We start from the raw sequence: 19,393 nt of genomic DNA, 5'->3' as shown, positions 1-19,393 counted from the left end.
TGCTTTGGGTAGACTGTGTTTTATAGTTTTTGGGGATCTAAGAAGAAAATTAATGGCCTGTTTCATAGTGAAGATGGAAGGATTATTATGTGAGGGTGAGGGTGTCTGGGTCAGCTTGTCTCTTTGCTGGCACCTGTCACTCTTTTGTCATGAGGACAAACTGCCGTCCTCTGGCTCTTAGTGCTGATGGGCGAGCGGTGTTGACTGAATTAACAGTGGCTGTTGAGGTTAGTGTAGCATTAATGTTTGGGCGGTCCATACGAAGAGAAGGAGCTGTCATCTCTTCTTTACTCTCCACTTGAGACTCTTCTCCCTAAGCTCCAAGAGGTCCTTTGTAGTTAAAGATAGGAAAAGCAAGGTTATAGAAGAAGGATGAAGAGTGAAGTTAAAGCCATGGAGAGCTTTGTCACAAGCTGGGACATTCGGGTAGTCAACAGTATGTGTCTGCTGGCCTCCTACGTCTGGAGCAGGCTGTGCGGTTTACTCTGCTACAGGAGGAGACACAGAGCATCCGCTCCACCTGCCATTCAGGTATATACAAGGCTTTTTGACTTGTTCAATAACGCTTGAAAATTAGCTAGAGAAATGCTGATACTGTTTTGCTTTCTTAAAGGAACATAACTTGAAAATGAACTCTTGTAGCAATCGGCCAATATTTTTCTTTTCAATATAGCGGTACTTTCATATTGTATGGACCAAGAATTGCTTAAGTATATTTCATATTGTCAGTGTTGTTGTTGACGATTCGGAGTACAGTAAATATGTATCGTATGTTTTTGCTTGGAAGTTTTTCCTTAAACACCTACGGAGCGAAGGCAGAACAAAAGCTCAGTTTTTATCACAACTTTTCTTTGACTCATGCTAGGTATATATTTTTTTATGCTGCTTTAAAAAGTTGAAGTCTTAAGAGGAAAAAAAAAACATATTTGTGACATATCGCCATTTTTACAGCGTAAGCACCTGACAAAAAGGGATATAGTGTGAAATCTCGTAATTTATTTTCATTTGGTTATTCTCTGAAACAAGTTGTATTAAACATAAGCAGACAGCAGAGGCATGGTGCTGCGGTGTTGTAGCATCAGATTTCATGCAGAGCAAAATCTCAGACACTTAGGAACTGATGTCTTTTTATAATAGTCCTATAATTAATATAATGTCAGACAGACAAGCACTGCAGATGCATGCTTGGTAAATGTCATACAGATATTTATGACATTTATGGTTTTATTTAAGTAGCTCTGAATATTAGTACGTTAGGTCTATTGACAGGTTGTGTTGTATTGATATTTTTATATAATCGACATGTATATTATTTATTCCTTGTCTACTTATAGTATTTATGTAATTATTTCAGTTTGCGTTGTTGCCATTTGCAATCACTCATATTATGTGAATATCATGCCATGCTTGTGTTGACTTTAAAGTACATTTTATTTGTATATCAACTGTCAATAAGTGCTTACTTTTGCACTCACTTTCCCTAGTTATTCTCCAGCTAAATGTCACATCTAATTTAATTAGTTAGCTCAACATATGGTGGGTAATCCTTTCCCGCAGTAATGTGATGCTCAGTATCTGAGTGAAAGGTGAAACATGGTAAATATGATACATGCGTGTTATGCTATGTGAAATACAGCAGCAGGAGGGATAAAACATGAGATAAGGAGTTGTTGGTGTTTATGAGTTTATAGGTGTAGAGTTTGGAGAATCTGCTTTGAAGGTACAGTGAGCCCTAGCGGTGGATCTTGACTTCAACATTGCTGTGATTCACAGGGAGAAAACACAGGCCTGACATCCTGCTTTTGCTGCCATCTAGTGTTTTACACACTCTTTCTGTGATGTTGCATTGCTTCATTAGTAGGCTACAATGGTGTCATTGCATGAGAGCTTTCCTGCTGAATAATGTTCAACATGTTCTTACCCTTTAATATCTGGTGCTCGTTATAGGATGATATTTACTTTAGCTTATCTGTTTAATTTTATAATCCTGTTATTTTTTTCTGTCCAAACCATTAGATATGGCTCAGTCTCACTTTCCTGTTTTACATTATAGAATGCCTTTTTAATGCTGAGAGACTTCTGCCACAGTACAAATATACATCACACTTCTAAATGCACATACACATGTATACTACGTCTTAATGTCGTGATAGTACACCTCGGAGAAAAGCTGGAGCCCTCTCACCCTCTCTTGTTTCCATTCCTCTTTTGGCATTTAGGAGATCCACGGTGACATTTACAGTTGTGCACCTCTAAGTATGTGACTAAGCCTTCTTTGCATTCTGTCAATAACATTTATGACATCCTCAATGTACTGTAAAGCTCTTCTTATGTTTCTACAATGTAATAATAGTGCTTCTAGGATTATCTTCCTCATATAGTCACTGTACTGGATCCAAATTAAACAGAAATTAAAGTAAGACAGTAGACTCTTTCTGATATTACACTCAGAGTGCTTAGTAAGATGAGTGTGTCATCCCTACTTAAAATGAGTAGACTTAATCTTTGTAATACTAGGTAATGTTACTGAAACAATTGGATGATTAATTAATTAGGCTAACATTGGGAACACTATGCGAAATTGCTATTCAAACTTCTTTGAGGTTAAACACTGGGTACTTAAAAAACTGCAATTTAAAAATGCTAACTTTGACTCTTGCCAAATGGTTGGGGCAATAATAAAGATAATCTTGTATTTGCATCTGTAATTCACCAAAGGTTAGTACCACGTCTACCTCATAATACTTTTCTCTACTTTTCAGATGTATGCTAGTATGCATAAAACCCTATCACTGTCACAGTGCTCATCCTGAAACTCACGAGCAGACACACGTATCAAAACTCAAAATGCTGGATGTAGGGGGAAGTATAAACTTAAATCAGATTTTTGAGCACTGCAGTCTCACTGTTCATGCTTTACATGGATGAACAATGCCACCTGCTGTTCAAAATAAAAGCTGAGTTAGTGAGTAATTGGAGCAGGCACATACAGTTTCACATAATTTTGTTTTTCTGACCGTGTCCAATAAAAGGCATCAGTGCATATCCCATGAGATCTGTCATTATTCAGATACTTAAGCTTGGATACGATAAAATGTACATTCATCACATTTCACAATACAAACAGTCACATATGCATGTGGGGATGTATGTTTATAACTTGTATAACAAATCCAAAAAGTATGTCAAAGTGCAGCAGCAGAATGTCTTTACATGCCTAAAGAAAACATGAGAGGGAAGGAACAGAAGAGACGTCTTAGACATTAGCACAAGGATTTGAGTTTCACGGCTGCCACACACATTTAAGCCAACAAGTTTCCGAGAGAAAGTATAGCCAGAGCTGGCACACTGTGTGATGTGTGAGTGGAGACTTGTGAGGTGATTGGACGTTAGCCACAGAGCACAGCCCCCATCTGTCAGTACATTGTGTTCTCATTGAGGTGGTGCTCCATTTTTAACAGTTAACCTTGTCCTGCTGCCAAACAAATAGCCTAATACAGGGGCCATGCAGGTCACATTATTTAACCTGAGAATAACCCCTCACAAATACTGACTTGTTTTACATTTATATGTGCATTTCTTTCCTTTTGACTAACAGGAGTTAATATAGAGACAATATGATCTGCCAAAACTACTTTATTTGGTCTATGAAATGTTATTTTGAAAAAAACACATGTTATAATAGGTGCCCTATTGACCTATAACAATCAACAATGTATTACAGCTGCAATAAGCTTTTTTAATTCTGTAATTTATCATAGATTGAATATTTCTTTGAGTTTTGGGATTGGTCAGACAAAAATGTTTAAGTTGTCAGCCTGGGCTCTTGGAAATGGATTTGTTTTTTTCAATGTTACTGTATATAAATCAAACAATTTATCAAGTAAATAATAAGAACATTAATAGATAACCAAAATATACTATGACACTGATAATAAATGGATAAAGGTTTCATAACACAGGATGCATGTTAGACTTGAACTATTTAAAGAAGCTAAGCCTCCGCTTCATATCATTTTACCTTAACATGTTTTCCACTCTTGACGTCTGTTAGTCAGTAGATGATTAAACTGCAAGGTCAAACTCTGCACACACAAACATGAAGTTGTTTTTTACTTATTACAAAGGCTTTCTGAACATTCATGCATTCAGCAATGGCTCCAAACATCCTACTAATTTAGCTGTCACATTAACTAAATAACATTTTCATCATGCACCAGTTGACTGGGCAGTGATTTCTCACCTGTGTGCTCAGTCAGTGTGTACAAATACTTGTGCTTGGCAAAAACAGTGAGAAAGAACTTTAAGCACCGCTGATGATGCTGTTACTTTCTTTGGCGTTCGTTTCACTGTAAAGTGTAAGTGATATAAATATGATATTTACTTTTTCTAATAGGTCTCAGAGGCCAAGGGGTCTGTTTATATCCCCTGCAGGGTTTAATAACCTTAAGTACCCGCTACCTCTGAGCAATGAAAGACATTGCAGTCAGCATGCTAACCTGTAACATGCAGCAGAATAACAATGCTCTGTGGCAGAATCCATGTTTATTTTTGTTATTTTTCATGAAAAGTCAAATCTACCTTACATTCTTCTTGTTGCTTGTGTCTGTCTGATCCATGCACACCCTAGCATAAGAAGCTGACCCAACATGCTGCAAATGACCTACGTTGTCTGTCATCTGTTGGCATGCAAGGACAGGTGTGAGCGTCTCTTTCTCTCTCTGAGTGATTGATGCATGATTTTACTCCCATCTGTCTCTGCCATTTGTTTTTTCCGCTGAGAGAGTCATTTGCAAGCTGGTGCAGTAACTTGTCTACACTCAAAGTGACAGGTAAACCTCTTTTTTTCTCACCTTACCCCACTGGTTTCTGTTTTATCTGCCAAGTTCACAACCCCCCCCACTTTTTTTTTGTGAGTGAGGGGGAGTTTGGCTAGGGTCACTGTTGCTCAGTTTGCAGTCTGCGCCCCTGTGGTCAAAGTATTTCATGGTGGCTTGAGCAAAGCTGGATTCCATCTAAACTCAGCCTTAAATTTACGGAGATGAGTCCAATAAGTTTGACAAAATTGTCAGTAAATTGTTTGACTAAACAACCATACTTTTAAAAATCATTGTGACTAGAGCATGTAGTTCAAGTGTTTAGGTGTTTCAATACACTATATACCCTGTGTTTTGACAACACATGTTGTTACTCAAATGAATCATACATATTTTGATTTATAGGGAACATGGTTTACGGTCATATTACATGAGCTAAGTTAAAATGGATCCCTTCCTCTCTAATGGAAGGTTATTGGTGGATGTTTTTGTCAGTGAGTAGGCTACATATAAATCATTTGTGTCACCCATCTCTTCTTTCAGTAGAAGGGGTTTAAACATCTTACTGTAGTTCCCCTTAACCAGAAGCCACATGCTTCTTCACGTTTCCCCGAACACTGAGTGCAAGTTACAGGCATTCATGAGATAAGGAGGGTATTTGGTTGCAGAATCACATACAGCTGTACCAACTAACCTACAGCATTACAGACTTTTCAATGCCATGAACTTTAGTTAAATACTAGAGAAATCAATAATAAACAATAAAATCTCTTCTTTTACTCTGAACTCCCCCCACTCATACCTATGATCCTCTTCTCCTTTGTTTTACACCTGTGAAGTTCACTCAAGACTGACAGACCATCTGTCACTATGAGGGAATGTTAATGCCAATGCCATTTGAAAAAAAAAAAGGTAAAAAATTATGAGCATTGTCGCACGTGTCTTAAACACTGAAAAAGTTCTGTGTCAGTGAGCATTTTGACACCTAGCAGGGGAGTGACGGTCGTGGGCTTAACACTTAAAGGCTCTCAAATGTCTCATAGTCCAAGCTTTGCCAAGCCTCCACCCCAAACACTTGACCCCTGCTGACGTAGGCTGTCCCTTTACATTAAGGGACACCGGCTCACTCCATTCCTAATACCACTTCTTGTGTGGAGGGAAGCAGGCACCAGGGAGAAATGGTGTTGGGGATTTAAAAACTCTTGAATCACTTCTGTTTCACTTTTATTTATTTATTAAGTGTGCACACCAACGGGGAGCACTGAAGGGCAGAGCTGGCTACGATTTTTGAAAAAGTATTTTCGTCTGTTTCAAGGACTATTTTGGTCCTATTTTTGTCTCAAGTTGGTGTCTTAACGTGATTCCTACAACACCGCAAGCCATGAGTACCTTGGTAATGAACACAGTAGGAGATGGTAACGGCAGCTTTGACCTCATCCAGAACCGGATTGAATCACTCAGCAGCAAAATGGACAAGCTCATCAACATTCAAGAAAAGGTCCTCAACCGACTAGATGGGATGTCTCAGGACATTGACGGCATTGAAAAGGATATGGAAAATCTGAAAGTTGACCAGGAGGAGATCCATCTCCCAGCCAAGATGATGAACCAGACCCAGGTCATGGGCAGAGAAGTGAGGGAGATATGCCAGGAGATGAGCACCATAATGTTGGTGGTGAACCAGCGATCTGAGCAGCAGGCTCATAAGCTTGAAGGGATGGAAAAGCTGGTCCTCAACATGCAGCAAGTGATCAGCTTTATTGGGGAGACAGTGAAAAGTTCTAGGGTTATGAAGCTGATGTTCAAAGGCCCTGCAACTCGGAAGGGTGCTAAATCCAAAGACAAAGCCAAGCAAGCCAATAAAAGGAAATCCTCTGACACGATAAACAAGAAGCTTGACCAGGTGAGACTAAAAAGATTTTGCTTGTACCTTTTAGAACATGTGAAAAAATGCTGCATTATGTTGGTTTTGCAAAAAATACGCTTTGAAGAAAATATTACTGAATTTTTCATATGAACTAATGTTTAATATTTTTGTCAATTTAGATGTTTTTGGTTTGTATTGCTAGGTATTGTAGCCCAGGACATCTAGTCTTGTGGTGTTTCAAAGGATGCTACTTATTTTTCTATGGGACTTCTTGATTTATTAGATCTCACAAAGATCTTTTGGTTGTTCTTGGCAGAACATGTGAAAATGATCATAGCAGCATAGCATTGTCTGGGAATGTGATTTGGCTTGTGTGTTATACCCAATATAATGGGGCTGGTTTAAAAAGATATGGTCTAGAAATTGCCATGTTGACACTTGCCAACTGCTGATTTAAGGTATTATAGGGTTATTTAAGCTCCTGGGTAATAAATATGTCCCTCATAGTTTCTATGAAACCCCAATTTAACTCACATTTATACTTGTTGGATCTCTACCAATGCTGGTTACAACATGGCCTCCTTGGCGTGAGGCTCACTCTGGGACCCCCTTGCAGGGCACGAGAGGTGAGACTAGGGATGAAATGTGAGTGGCTCGGATTGGAAATGCTGTTTTTGGATCAGGGCTGCAGTGTTTGTGGTCTAAAAGGGCTTTAACCCCTTCAACTCACCAGGAGTCAGGTGTCAACAAATTGTGATGAGTCAGTCTTTTTCCCCTTTTTCATTTCTTTTATTGACATAAACAAGAGACATGTGTTTGTATCGTACACTGTTGGTCTTGGTTGTGTCCAATTCAATGCTAATAGCCAATACGACATTATATGTTACACTTTTTCACACAACCAGTTTCTAGTAGGGTAAGTGTGGGTATTGCCTAAATTCAATGCCATGGGATTCCTTGAAAATTAGTTCCTGAGTTGCACTAAATTTAATTGGGAGTCCTGCTGATAGTTCGGTCAAAGCACCTTTGATTTAGAGCTTTCATTAGATGTCTGTATTTAACACTGCATGTAGTGTTCCTGGAATTGCCAGTACAGGTTCAGAAAAGTCAAAAAGTAAACGTGTACTAATCTAAATATATTAATTAAATTATGCGCTTAATTTAACGTTGTTGGATTCAGATGTAGATTAGCAGATTTAAACCCTTTCAAATAGTGTGACACTGAAGTAATCTCTAAACTCTAACAGTTTTAATCTTTATTTTACATGTTGACATGTTGGTCAATCATGACCCTATATAAAGTTCACTAAGTGCTGCTTGGCATCAACAGTATGAGCTGTACTTACAGACTCGCTAAAGCAATTTATCAACACATTCCTATCACTTGCGTAGGTTCACACATTAGAGTCATATCTCTTTCCACTATGATCTGCATGCAAAGATCAAACTCACCTGAGTGGCTGTGACTTCAAGTTAGCTCCTACTTAAAATATTAATGTAATAGTTCACGATGCAGTCAGGATTTTGAATTCATATTTGTAGTAATCACAGCTTTGTTAGGTCACATTGGAGGAACCAGCAACCAGACTGTAAATGTTATCCAAAAATTGTATCAAACAATTATTCAACAAAAAACCCAACCCTGTGTTGCCAACTCTTTTCCAATTAAACTAGCTAGCTAAAAGTCGCCAAAAAAGTCAACAAGTTGGAAATACCAACAACTTTCAGGTCTCCCTCCAAAGCCACTCTCATCACAATCATTATGAACTTAAACATAAGATAATGAACCTGATATCAAACATAGCTGTTGTTAGCACTCACAGCTGTCAAGCTAGCAGCTTGTGGAAGACTCTGGTAATGTGCAAGGAGTGCTCTGACTAAGTGTTTGCTGGTTGTGCCAGGTTGTTAGAAAGGCAGATTGGTTTACTTATCTTTTTGAATTATGAACAAATTACAAAATATCCCAAATTGCACTTTTTAAAAAATTTTTACAGAGCATTTGATTGATGATTGCAACAGGACATAAAGAATATTTTTACAAATATGACAGAGGTTTCTTTTGTTATACATTACTCATCCTAGTGTTAAGATATTAGTTCAAGCCAATGCAAAGTCTCGGTCAAAATGTAATGGCATATTATACCCTGAGGATTAATGACCAGATACCAATCTGATGGCTTTCATGTGACTCACATTTCAGGGAATTTCTGTGATCGTCAGAGCCCTTGTCAGATGGTTGCTCCATCATCATCCACCTCCATAGGTGTGAGATATCTTACGAGTAACTGCTGTTACTATGGCCTCCTTCCTACTGTCTCCCTATCAGAGTTTTACATTCCAGAAAACACTGCTGTCACTGCACTAGAAATATACCCTCTGATGTTTACCTTGCGACAGCATTCAGAGAACAAATGTGAGACACCCCTGGGTTTGAGACAGCTTTTTCCATGCTAACCTGATCGGAGAGTGTTTAGTGAGTTTCCTCAGCTGAGAAATTTGAACAACAGCCCATGGTAGCTTGTAATATTTTCCGCTCAGGGTCAGCATTGCATTCCGTCGCTGAGAGCGACAAGTGATAAGCTATAAATTCACTGCCCTGCTGCTGTCTATCCATTTGCTATGAATAATCAAAGGCATGCCATTTTACAAGAGAGTCTGCGCATGGAGACATGATGTAAAACAAATAGGTAATGTTGCTTATATTTGGCCTTTTGTCATTTTTTTATGTACCGTCTTTTGACATTAATTTGTTGTTTGATTTATTTCTTGTGTTGTGTTTTTCATGTGGTCCTAAGTTTATCAAATCAAAGCTTCATTTCATTGAATTATACATTATATTTTTGATTCATGTTGTGTGCATTTAATGTGACCAAAACGTTTTCATATTAACCTCATGTCCCTCATATTGACAGTCATTCCTAACATTTGATGTTTTTTCCATTTCATGTGCATTCATAACCCTACTAAGCCTTGTCATCTTGTCTTTTCACTAGAAACCTACCTCTAATAAAGCCAATAAAGGGAAACAAGAGATAATTCCTGCATGTGAGCCCAGTTCTCTACAGACTTCTCACAAGATAAGACTCCATGGACCAAAGCATTTCCTCGCCTCTCGCAAATGTGGAAACTTTGTAGGTTCATAGTGCTTATGCATTTTATGCATCCTGCAATCCCTCTTTATATATACAGCTCTACATGTATGGCAGCCATTTCAGTGTATATTGAATTTCAGCACAGTAGTATATAGAATACAATAAAAAAGATAATCATTTAACTCAAAGACATACCTATAAATATTAAAACAAGAGAAACTGATTATGCTTAATTTTTCCAGGGCTGTTTAACTCAATATGTGCTTTTTCATGTTTTACAGGCTCCATAGTATTAATATTAGTGTTTTGATCATATTGACAAAAAGGAGCAATGCTTGACATTTGCTAAAGAAAAAATAACATTGCTACCTTTAATTTTAGCTTTGTGACAGTAAATAGTACTAGTGTGATCTAGTGAGTTTTATTAAAATGTTAAGGTATAAGGAGTATTAAAACTAAGTTCTGCACAAAATATCTTTTAGAATAACATTTTAACTGAGACATTTTCTTTAAAACCGACTGATTTTATTTTATGACTATTTTTATTCCACAGTTAAAGGACCACAAAGCTAAAGATGGGACCGATAAACCCTCTTTGAGCCCTAAGGGTCAGAAGGCTCAGAAGAAGATGAAGCCTCCAGACACAACAGGTACTTTTATTTTATTTTTGCAGAAACATGACTGTTGGTAAGACACATCAGCAGCAAAATTAAACATAGATTTTCCCTAAGAGATTGCATGAGTGTAACATCTTGTTGTGTTCGAGTGATATTCTATTACATGTACAGCTGTGGCCGAATGGCATTTACATCGTGCCACAGAAACCAAGCACAGAAGGTCAAGGGGAAATATTGGGCAGCCTCATGATGTACCATAACCTTTCAAAGTATTTAACTGTGGTTTGTAGAGATTAAATCCAGATCCTGTTTGGCTTTCTTGTTGTAGAAATGATCTCCCTTAAGAAGCAGGTGTTGCTTTTCCAAGAGGTGCAGAAACTCAACAGGGAGAATGCACAGAAGTCAGGTCACAAGACAACCACTGGATATCTGGATCTGGAAGCCGGAGTGTCCCCTAAAAATCAACAATCTGACTCGCCTGCTTGCAACCTGGTTGACCTCCTGCGTGAAGATTCCCAAACAGATGTGGGTGACGAACACGAGGTTGACGAGGAAGAACCAAAGTTGGATGTGCAGGATGTGGCGAAAGAGGAAGAAAAGCTCCCAGAAGAAAAGAAGGAAGAGGTTGCATCTGATGAAGAAGAGCAGACTGCTTCAAGGTAGTTAGAATTTCACCCCATAAGAGACGCAATGATTTATCACTAAATCAATGGATCCATAAATAATTTACAAAAAAATAGTCTGCAACTATTTTGATTTAATCATTTAGTTTCAAAATTCAATTGGAGAATTGGAGAACTTTCTATGTTTTATGTTTTAGTAAATTGAAGATTTTGGATTTTGGGCTAAACAAGAGAAACATTTGATGAAGAAAAAAACGAATAAAAAAAATATTTTTTCCCAGCAGTGATGACCACAAAGATGCCTCCACATCTCCAGAGGCTGAGCAGGACCAGATATCAGAAGTCAGCATAAGTACCATGTTGTGTGTGACCGAGGAACACTTCATAGTGGAGGAACACACCGAGACGAAGGTGCACGACGAAGAGGAGGAACAGAGCCTCGAGTCTGAGGGCTGGGCCGTCTTTACGGCAGATGGCATTGATTTCCAATTAAACCTAAAACAAAGGGTGGAGAGAGAGAGAGAGGAAAATGAGGAAGACGAGGAAGATGATGAAGATGTAGAGCGGTACTTCATTGGTAAGTCAGGGTTCCCCGGCACTAAAAATGGTGGGAAGTTTAAAGTTTGTTTAACTAAACTCAATCTAGTCAGTTTTAGCCCAGTTTAAATGTTATGTAAGGTGGGGCAAAGCAGTGAATACATTTTAAAATCGACATGTTGGAGTCTGTTAAACGCTATGTGTGAGCCATTCATATAGTAGTTTAAATAATAAAGGTAATATATAGAAGTCTATAGTTGCTATATTTGTGTTTGGAAACATAAATACTGTTAGAAAAATGTTGAATCAGCTGATATATGGTCTTTTGATTTTCTTTTAAACCCTAAATGTCAATATCATTATCAGCCTCAGAAGTCTAGTATTGGTCTTTACTCTGGTTATATATCATATATCAATGCTTGACTCTTCCATAATATGTGAAGGGTCTATTCTAAATTGGTACAGTACAGTAGTAGGTATCAGAATAAAACCCTTAAAGGAGTCTGGCACTTTGACTAAAAGATGTGTTGTGTTAAAGTGTGGTTACTCCTCTGCAACTGTGCCTCTAGTTGATGTTTATCATAGCACAGCGATGCACCATGTGCTAACTTGATTAAAGCAGCCTTTCGAAATCATCACTGTAGTTAATTAACAACGAAGCTCCTATGTTCTCACGTTCCTCGTAACTCATTAAAACAGATTATATATTTTCTCTGATCCTCCATCCTACTTTAGACACCAGTCTTCCTCCAATGGCCCCTTTTAATCACCGCATTGTCTCTGCCAAGCCCAACCAGATCATCAACTTCTACAGCATCAACTGGCAGGAGGTCCTGGGCGGGTGAGCAAACCATACTTTTCAAACCTCTGTGTCATGTAAAAAAAATGAAAGCTATCGACGACCATTTGATCTACCACAGATCAAAGGCAGTGTGAAAGAGTTTCCCACAAAGCCTAATTGCGTAACCCACCCCCTCTCTTCTCTTTTCCCCTGGTTCATAACTCCAGAGTCACGGCAGTTATTTTTACTTTAGGACTGGGTGGTATGTGAAACAGTATCCCTGGTGCCAGCTGGTAGCTAATCACTAAGTGTTAATCCACGTCTTCAAAGCGGAGACACTGGCCAGCTCAGATTTAATGAAATACCAGATTGAGCTCTTCCCTGAACTAAAAACCTGTCCGTTTGACAGCAGATCAGTTCTTGATTGGTCATGGAAACATAAAACACACAGCATCAGTGATGTTTCACAACTGTTACCATGCAACTCTAAACCTTTGTTTTTTTCCTCCCTGTCTTCAAGGGGTCGTTTTGGCCAGGTGCACAAATGTGTTGAAAACTCCTCTGGTCTCACTTTGGCAGCCAAGGTCATCAAAGCCAGGAGCCTCAAGGAAAAGGTACAGCAACTAATGTTCAGTGCAATCATGATAAATTAGCATTATTTTAATACCACAGCAAGACCCACACCACCTGATATAAAAAGCAACAGGCTTAGTTACAACTTTCAGTACATACTACTGCACTACAAAGCCGCTTGGAACAGAAGCATAGGGAATACTTCTCACCTAGGTGATAAATATTTGACCTAGAAGAGAAGATGCATTGTCTCATAGCAGAGAACAGCTGATACATCTCATCGTGACCATGTGTGTGTGTGCACGCTCGTTTGTGTGTATGTCTGCATCCTTGTCTGTTTGTCTGTCTGTCTGTCTGTCTGTCTGTCTGCGCCTGTGTTTTTGGTAGGAGGTGGTGAAGAATGAGATCCAGGTCATGAATAATCTGGACCATGCCAGCCTGATCCAGCTCTATGCAGCTTATGAGTCAAGGAATGACATCATCCTTGTACTTGAATAGTATGCTCCCTCTTTTATATTTTCAGCACAAATGTTTATTATTTCTTTCTTTTTAAAACAGTAACTACCAAGAATTTGACTTCTTTATATACTGTATGTTAAGTAGCTTTTTGATTTAACTTGTTTTATAAATGTGTTTGATTCCTGGTTGATACATCTGCTAATATAAAACGTTAGATTTGAATTGCTCTAGTGTTGTTGATTGGTGTCTTACAGTGTTTTTATGCATTGTTCTTTACCCTTAGTGTTGGTGGAGGGGAGCTGTTTGACAGGATCATTGACGAAAACTACACTTTGATGGAGCTGGACGCTGTGCTGTTCATCAGGCAGATTTGTGAAGGACTGCAGCACATGCACAAAATGTACATCCTACACTTGGACTTAAAGGTGATAAAGTAACCTATAGTAATTTAACATTTAAAAAAACAGACTTAATTCATTGAAGTTTATCTAAAGAAGTACTTTACATTTCAGCCCGAAAACATTCTGTGTGTGAGCAGAATCACGAATAAGGTCAAAATAATCGACTTTGGCCTTGCTAGGATGTAAGTACAAGCCCTTACCTTTTATTTGATAGTTTCTTTGACCATTGTAATCATACAAAATTAAAAATAAAATAATTTTCTTTACATAGATACAAACCACGTGAAAAACTGAGAGTGAATTTTGGCACTCCGGAGTTCCTCGCTCCTGAAGTCATCAACTACGACTTTGTTTCGTTCAATACGGACATGTGGAGCCTCGGGGTCATTACCTACATGCTGTGAGTAAACACACACACACACACACACACACACACACACACACACACACACACACACACACACACACACACACACACACACACACACACACACACACACACACACACACACACACACACACACACACACTTTTTAACGAATGCTAATCACTGTTTCTTTCTTGTAGTCTGAGCGGGCTCTGTCCCTTCCTCGGCGACGATGACAATGAGACTCTGAACAACATCTTGGCCTGTAAGTGGAACTTTAACGAACAAGAGTTTGTAGATACAAGTGAAGAAGCCAAGGACTTCATCTCTAAACTCCTCATTGTGAATAAAAGGTAAGCAACCCTATATCGGTTTAACTGCTCTTCCATGTGCAGTTAGGTCCATATACATTTGGACACTGACACAAGTTTTGTTTTTTTAACCTGTTTACTGAAACATAATCCAATTATAGTTATACAATGGACATGGACATAAAGTGCAGACTCTCAGCTTTCATATGAGGGTATCCACATTCAAATTGGATCAAGGGTTTAGGAGTTTCAGCTCCTTAACATGTGCCACCCTCTTTTAAAAGGGACCAAAAGTAATTGGACAATTGACTCAAAGGCTATTTCATGGGCAGGTGCTGGCAATTCCTTCGTTATGTCATTATCAATTAAGCAGATAAAACGCCTGGAGTTGATTTGAGGTGTGGCGCTTGCATTTGGAAGATTTTGCTGTGAAGACAACATGGGGTCAAAGGAGCTCTCCATGCAGGTGAAACAAGCCATCCGTAAGCTGCGAAAACAGAAAAAACCCATCCGAGAAATTGCTACAATATAAGGAGTGGCAAAATCTACAGTTTGGTACATCCTGAGAAAGAAAGAAAGCACTGGTGAACTCAGCAACGCAGAAAAGACATGGACGTCCACGGAAGACAACAGTGGTGGATGATTGCAGAATCATTTCCATGGTGAAGAGAAACCCCCTTCACAACAGCCAACCAAGTGAAAGACACTCTCCAGGAGGTAGGAGTCTCAATGTCCAAGTCTACCATAAAGAGAAGACCGCATGAAAGTAAATACAAAGGGTTCACTGCACGGTGCAAGCCACTCATAAGCCTCAAGAATAGAAAGGCTAGATTGGACTTTGCTAAAAAACATCTAAAAAAGCCAGCACAGTTCTGGAAGAACATTCTTTGGACAGATGAAACCAAGATCAACCTCTACCAGAGTGATGGCAAGAAAAAAGTATGGAGAAGGCGTGGTACAGCTCATGATCCAAAGCATACCACATCATCTGTAAAACACGGCAGAGGCAGTGTAATGGCTTTGGCATGCATGGCTGCCAGTGGCACTGGGTCACTAGTGTTTATTGATGATGTGACACAGGACAGAAGCAGCCGGATGAATTCTGAGGTGTTCAGAGACATACTGTCTGCTCAAATCGAGCCAAATGCAGCCAAATTGATTGGGTGGCATTTCATAATACAGATGGACAATGACCCAAAACGTACAGCCAAAGCAACCCAGGAGTTTATTAAAGCAAAGAAGTGGAATATTCTTGAATGGCCAAGTCAGTCACCTGATCTCAACCCAATTGAGCATACATTTCACTGTTAAAGACTAAACTTCTGACCGAAAGGCCCACAAACAAACAGCAACTGAAAACATTTGCATTGCCAGCAAAGGGTTTTCAACCAAGTATTAGAAATGAACATTTTATTTTCAGTTATTTAATTTGTCCAATTACTTTTGAGCCCCTGAAATGAAGGGATTGTGTTCAACCCACTGAATTAAAGCTGAAAGTCTGCACTTCAACTGCATCTGAATTGTTTCATTTAAATTTCATTGTGGTAATGTACAGAACCAAAATTAGAAAAACTTTGTCTCTGTCCAAATATTTATGGACCTAACTGTATGTGCGTCTGGTCATTTTTCACAGAATATACTGTATACGTCTCGATGTGTTTGTTTTCAGTTGGAGGATAGGGGCTGCTGAGGCCTTGAGACATCCTTGGTTATCTGACCCCGTCCTTCATCATCGCCTTCATACAAAGGTAGAACTCACTCTCCTTGCCTACTTTTATCATAAACAAACAACACAAGGTTGCTGATCTTAAAAAGGGCTGTATATTCCAAAATAATATTGAAACAATAACAAAGTTTGCATACCTTTTTTAAGCTTATACTGGATCAGTTAAAAAATGTTTGCATTTCATTATATAATAATATTAAGTGTCAAACCAAAGTGGGAAATATAGATAAAATGATAAAAAACATGATAGAACGTGAAATAAAAATACAATGAGATAACAATTTATGTATAAAATCATGTTTAAAGAATAGGGAAACCTTTGTTTTGTGACGCTGTGCTTTACATTTATTCTAATATATCATTTATGGTCATCAATTTTTGACTGGTTTATTTCACAGAAAACTATGTGCAGATCTCGGAGATCATCGTGTGTGCCCCAAAATGACAGCTGAGGTTGGTCTTTTTTTCTTCATTATTTTTTATAATTTTTTAGCTACGTTTTATTTTTAGGTTGTTTGCGAGCCCATGATTGAATGGTTACTATATACTGTATATATTATATTGTATTTGATTATATAAAGTGTTTTGAACTTGAATCTTGAAAAAACCTCACTTAAAGTAGTTGCAGACCACAGGAATGCTTTTATATCATCCACAAGGGGGAAGCATGTCTCAGATTTTGTGCACGGTAGCACGGCAGAAGCAAGAGTCTGCATACCTTCCTGTTACTGAATATAAAACTGTGACCTTCCGAGAGTCACCCCGTTTAAATGTTGCTTCTTTCTTAGGGCTACAGTGATGTGATGGCTTCAGCTGCGGCCACTTGGACCAACCCTCCTGTCCATGTAAATTACCTTTTACTTTCAGTCCATGCGCCCTGACGTGGGCTGAAATTCAGGTTACCCTACATGTGATCCAATGATGTTGTGCTAATGCCAATATACAAAAAAGGTACAGGCACAGGAAAAATTATGTTGTGTATTTAGGATTTATAACTGGATCATCCTGCATTAGACTGTATGAATGTGTCATTTATGATTCTAATGCAAGGGAAACAAAAAAAGAACAACATCCTATAACATCAAATGGCACCACAACTGTTTTGGTTTATCGTATATACTGTAGCGTTTCAAAACAATTCTCACGTCATAATCTTAACCTACTTTGTTCATGTAATATAAGAGCGTGATTGTGTGTGGCATCTTTGCCTTAAAAGTTGAATGTACTCTATGTACTTTCAATTTCAAATATCCATCCAGTGAGGTACTCTCACTTTTCTCTAACAAAATACACTGTGCTGTTAGTGTTCGCTGCTTTTGTATCAAGGCTACATTATGATTTGTATTAGCTGAATCTAAAAATATAAGTTGCATTTCTCCCTCTCAGTCACTAATAATATCAAATATATTTGTCATGCTGTAAATAATTGCTCATCGGTAGACTTACATTTAAATGTTGTAATATCTTGAAGATGGTCTCCATTAAATTGCTGGATGTGTACTGTACGTATGGACAGAATGAGACTTGTGTGATCGGTGTCATGAGCTGTAGTATGTGCACTTTATAACGTTATTTATTTAAACATAGATTATACGTAAAGCTACATAGTTTCATTGAAAAGGTTTGTGTGGTCAGATGTACTCATATCCTACTTTGTCTGGGTGTAATAAAGAACATTTTTACGTTATATCAAACCAACACAGTTTATGTCTTACCACCCTACTGTATTATTGAATTATTTGTGCATGTTTTTTATGTATATTTATCCATTGAAGGTTAAACTAGATACACATAGAAATATCTTTTATAAACTTTTTTTTCACTTTAGCTGCATATTCATATTACTGTAGATGCTTTTTCACATAAAACAAAGTTATAATTAAATGCCTTCTGTGAAGGTTCCCTAACTGAAAGTAATACACTACTACCTAACATTGCCTACTATGATAAAATGTGGTTAGACCTATACTTGGGTTTCAATTTAACTTCATTATGAATGTGACTTTAATTGCTGTTGAACACAGAGTGCTAGTAAAACAAGTTGTCTCACCCAGTGTTAACAATTTCAAATTCAGCATGTATTTGTGAAGTGTTAACACATCCATTAAACTGAAATCGAGTCTTGAATCAGATTCTTTTTTTTCACTATTGTTTGAAGTTCAGGTCAATAGCATACTGAGTGTATGGTATATCATATTGTTTGAGCATTTATATTCATGAACAAGTTGCTTGCATATTAAAAGGTAGGAAAATCATGTTAACGCCATGTATTTTTCAGGTTTGATTACAGTATCATGATTAAAGTAATAATATGAATAAATGAAAGTAGTGAATATTTTATGGTAAATTACAATTAGATTACATTGTAGGTGATGTTACTCTCTTTTCAAAACAAATAGTCTGAAATCCAATACATTTTCAGTAGGATTTCATGTTCTTTCTTGGGCATATTTAGTTTTAACATCTTTAAACTCTGGGAACTCTCTCTTTAGGAAACATTATTCATATCTAAAGTGAACTATTTTTGGTGAGAACTTCTTAAATCTCATCCCAGGTCTATTTAATCCTAAAACACACAAACACACTTCTTCTGAAGATGTGCAGCTGATTCCAGGAGCCTAATAAAGAGCATCTGAGGGAGCCAGTGTGTGCAATGCCGTTTGCTCACCTGAAAAAATAAACTGAGTGTGTGGGATAATGATGATGTCGGGGAATGGGGCTTTCATTGAGACACATTGGGGTAAGAAAAAAAGGTTATCAGCAGTTTTTATTGTATTTTCTTCCCAAAGGTCATTGGAAGGGTTGAGACACCAAAAATGAAGGATGACAGTTAGGAAACCTGAGTTTCGAAGAGCATGTATACATTTCAAGCTACATTTCCACAAAGTATACCTTCACTTTCAGCCTGCTCTATCCTTTAAAAGATAGTAAGGTCTTATTTTACAAAACCCACAGGGTTAGTCAAGGATAAGTGCAGACTTTATGGGGAATACCATGGGAAACATGTATTTAATTGTACAGAAATACCAGAAAAGCAAACTGTACCACCAAAAAGCATAGAAACCCAGTAGTTGACCACTTTTACATCCAGTAGTTTAAGACTGTCACGGCCATAAAATTGTAAGGGCCGACAAAATAATTCACAGTTTTGAGTTATTTTAATTTTTATTCAGTTTGGATTTAGAAAACGTGCACCAGACAGTGACAAGAAAGATGATGATA

General features: G+C 38.0%; 1 protein-coding gene across 4 annotated transcripts; it reads left to right on the top strand.

The window, feature by feature from the left end:
* Positions 1 to 223: 223 nt before the first annotated feature.
* mylk4a (myosin light chain kinase family, member 4a) lies at positions 224 to 18,298 on the top strand. 4 transcript variants are annotated; one of them, XM_063886705.1, is made up of 15 exons: positions 224 to 531; positions 9,678 to 9,815; positions 10,330 to 10,426; positions 10,722 to 11,052; positions 11,298 to 11,593; positions 12,289 to 12,394; positions 12,855 to 12,948; positions 13,295 to 13,404; positions 13,650 to 13,791; positions 13,879 to 13,949; positions 14,039 to 14,167; positions 14,335 to 14,487; positions 16,115 to 16,193; positions 16,570 to 16,624; positions 16,960 to 18,298. In XM_063886705.1, the coding sequence occupies exons 1-14, from the start codon at positions 373 to 375 to the stop codon at positions 16,621 to 16,623; spliced, it is 1,959 nt and encodes a 652-aa protein (XP_063742775.1). In that variant the 5' UTR covers positions 224 to 372; the 3' UTR covers position 16,624; positions 16,960 to 18,298. The 4 variants fall into 4 exon arrangements, with proteins under 4 accessions (XP_063742775.1, XP_063742772.1, XP_063742771.1 ...); XM_063886702.1 differs by lacking the exon at positions 224 to 531 and adding an exon at positions 5,327 to 6,720 and having other exon boundaries at positions 11,301 to 11,593; XM_063886701.1 differs by lacking the exon at positions 224 to 531 and adding an exon at positions 5,328 to 6,720.
* Positions 18,299 to 19,393: the final 1,095 nt, after the last annotated feature.

This window comes from Eleginops maclovinus, chromosome 6, assembly GCF_036324505.1.
Source record: "Eleginops maclovinus isolate JMC-PN-2008 ecotype Puerto Natales chromosome 6, JC_Emac_rtc_rv5, whole genome shotgun sequence".
Classification (NCBI taxonomy): domain Eukaryota; kingdom Metazoa; phylum Chordata; class Actinopteri; order Perciformes; family Eleginopidae; genus Eleginops; species Eleginops maclovinus.
The sequence above is the reverse complement of the archived record's forward strand: the minus strand, read 5'-3'. Positions and strand labels throughout refer to the sequence as shown.

What these genes read in the sequence shown, in the direction of transcription:
- mylk4a (XM_063886701.1), top strand. Translation starts at nt 6,199, where the DNA reads ATGAGTACCTTGGTAATGAACACAGTAGGAGATGGTAACGGCAGCTTT. An exon ending in CTCGCAAATGTGGAAACTTT is followed by an intron (nt 9,816 to 10,329) that starts GTAGGTTCATAG and finishes TTTATTCCACAG; the next exon opens with TTAAAGGACCACAAAGCTAA. An exon ending in TGTAGAGCGGTACTTCATTG is followed by an intron (nt 11,594 to 12,288) that starts GTAAGTCAGGGT and finishes ATCCTACTTTAG; the next exon opens with ACACCAGTCTTCCTCCAATG.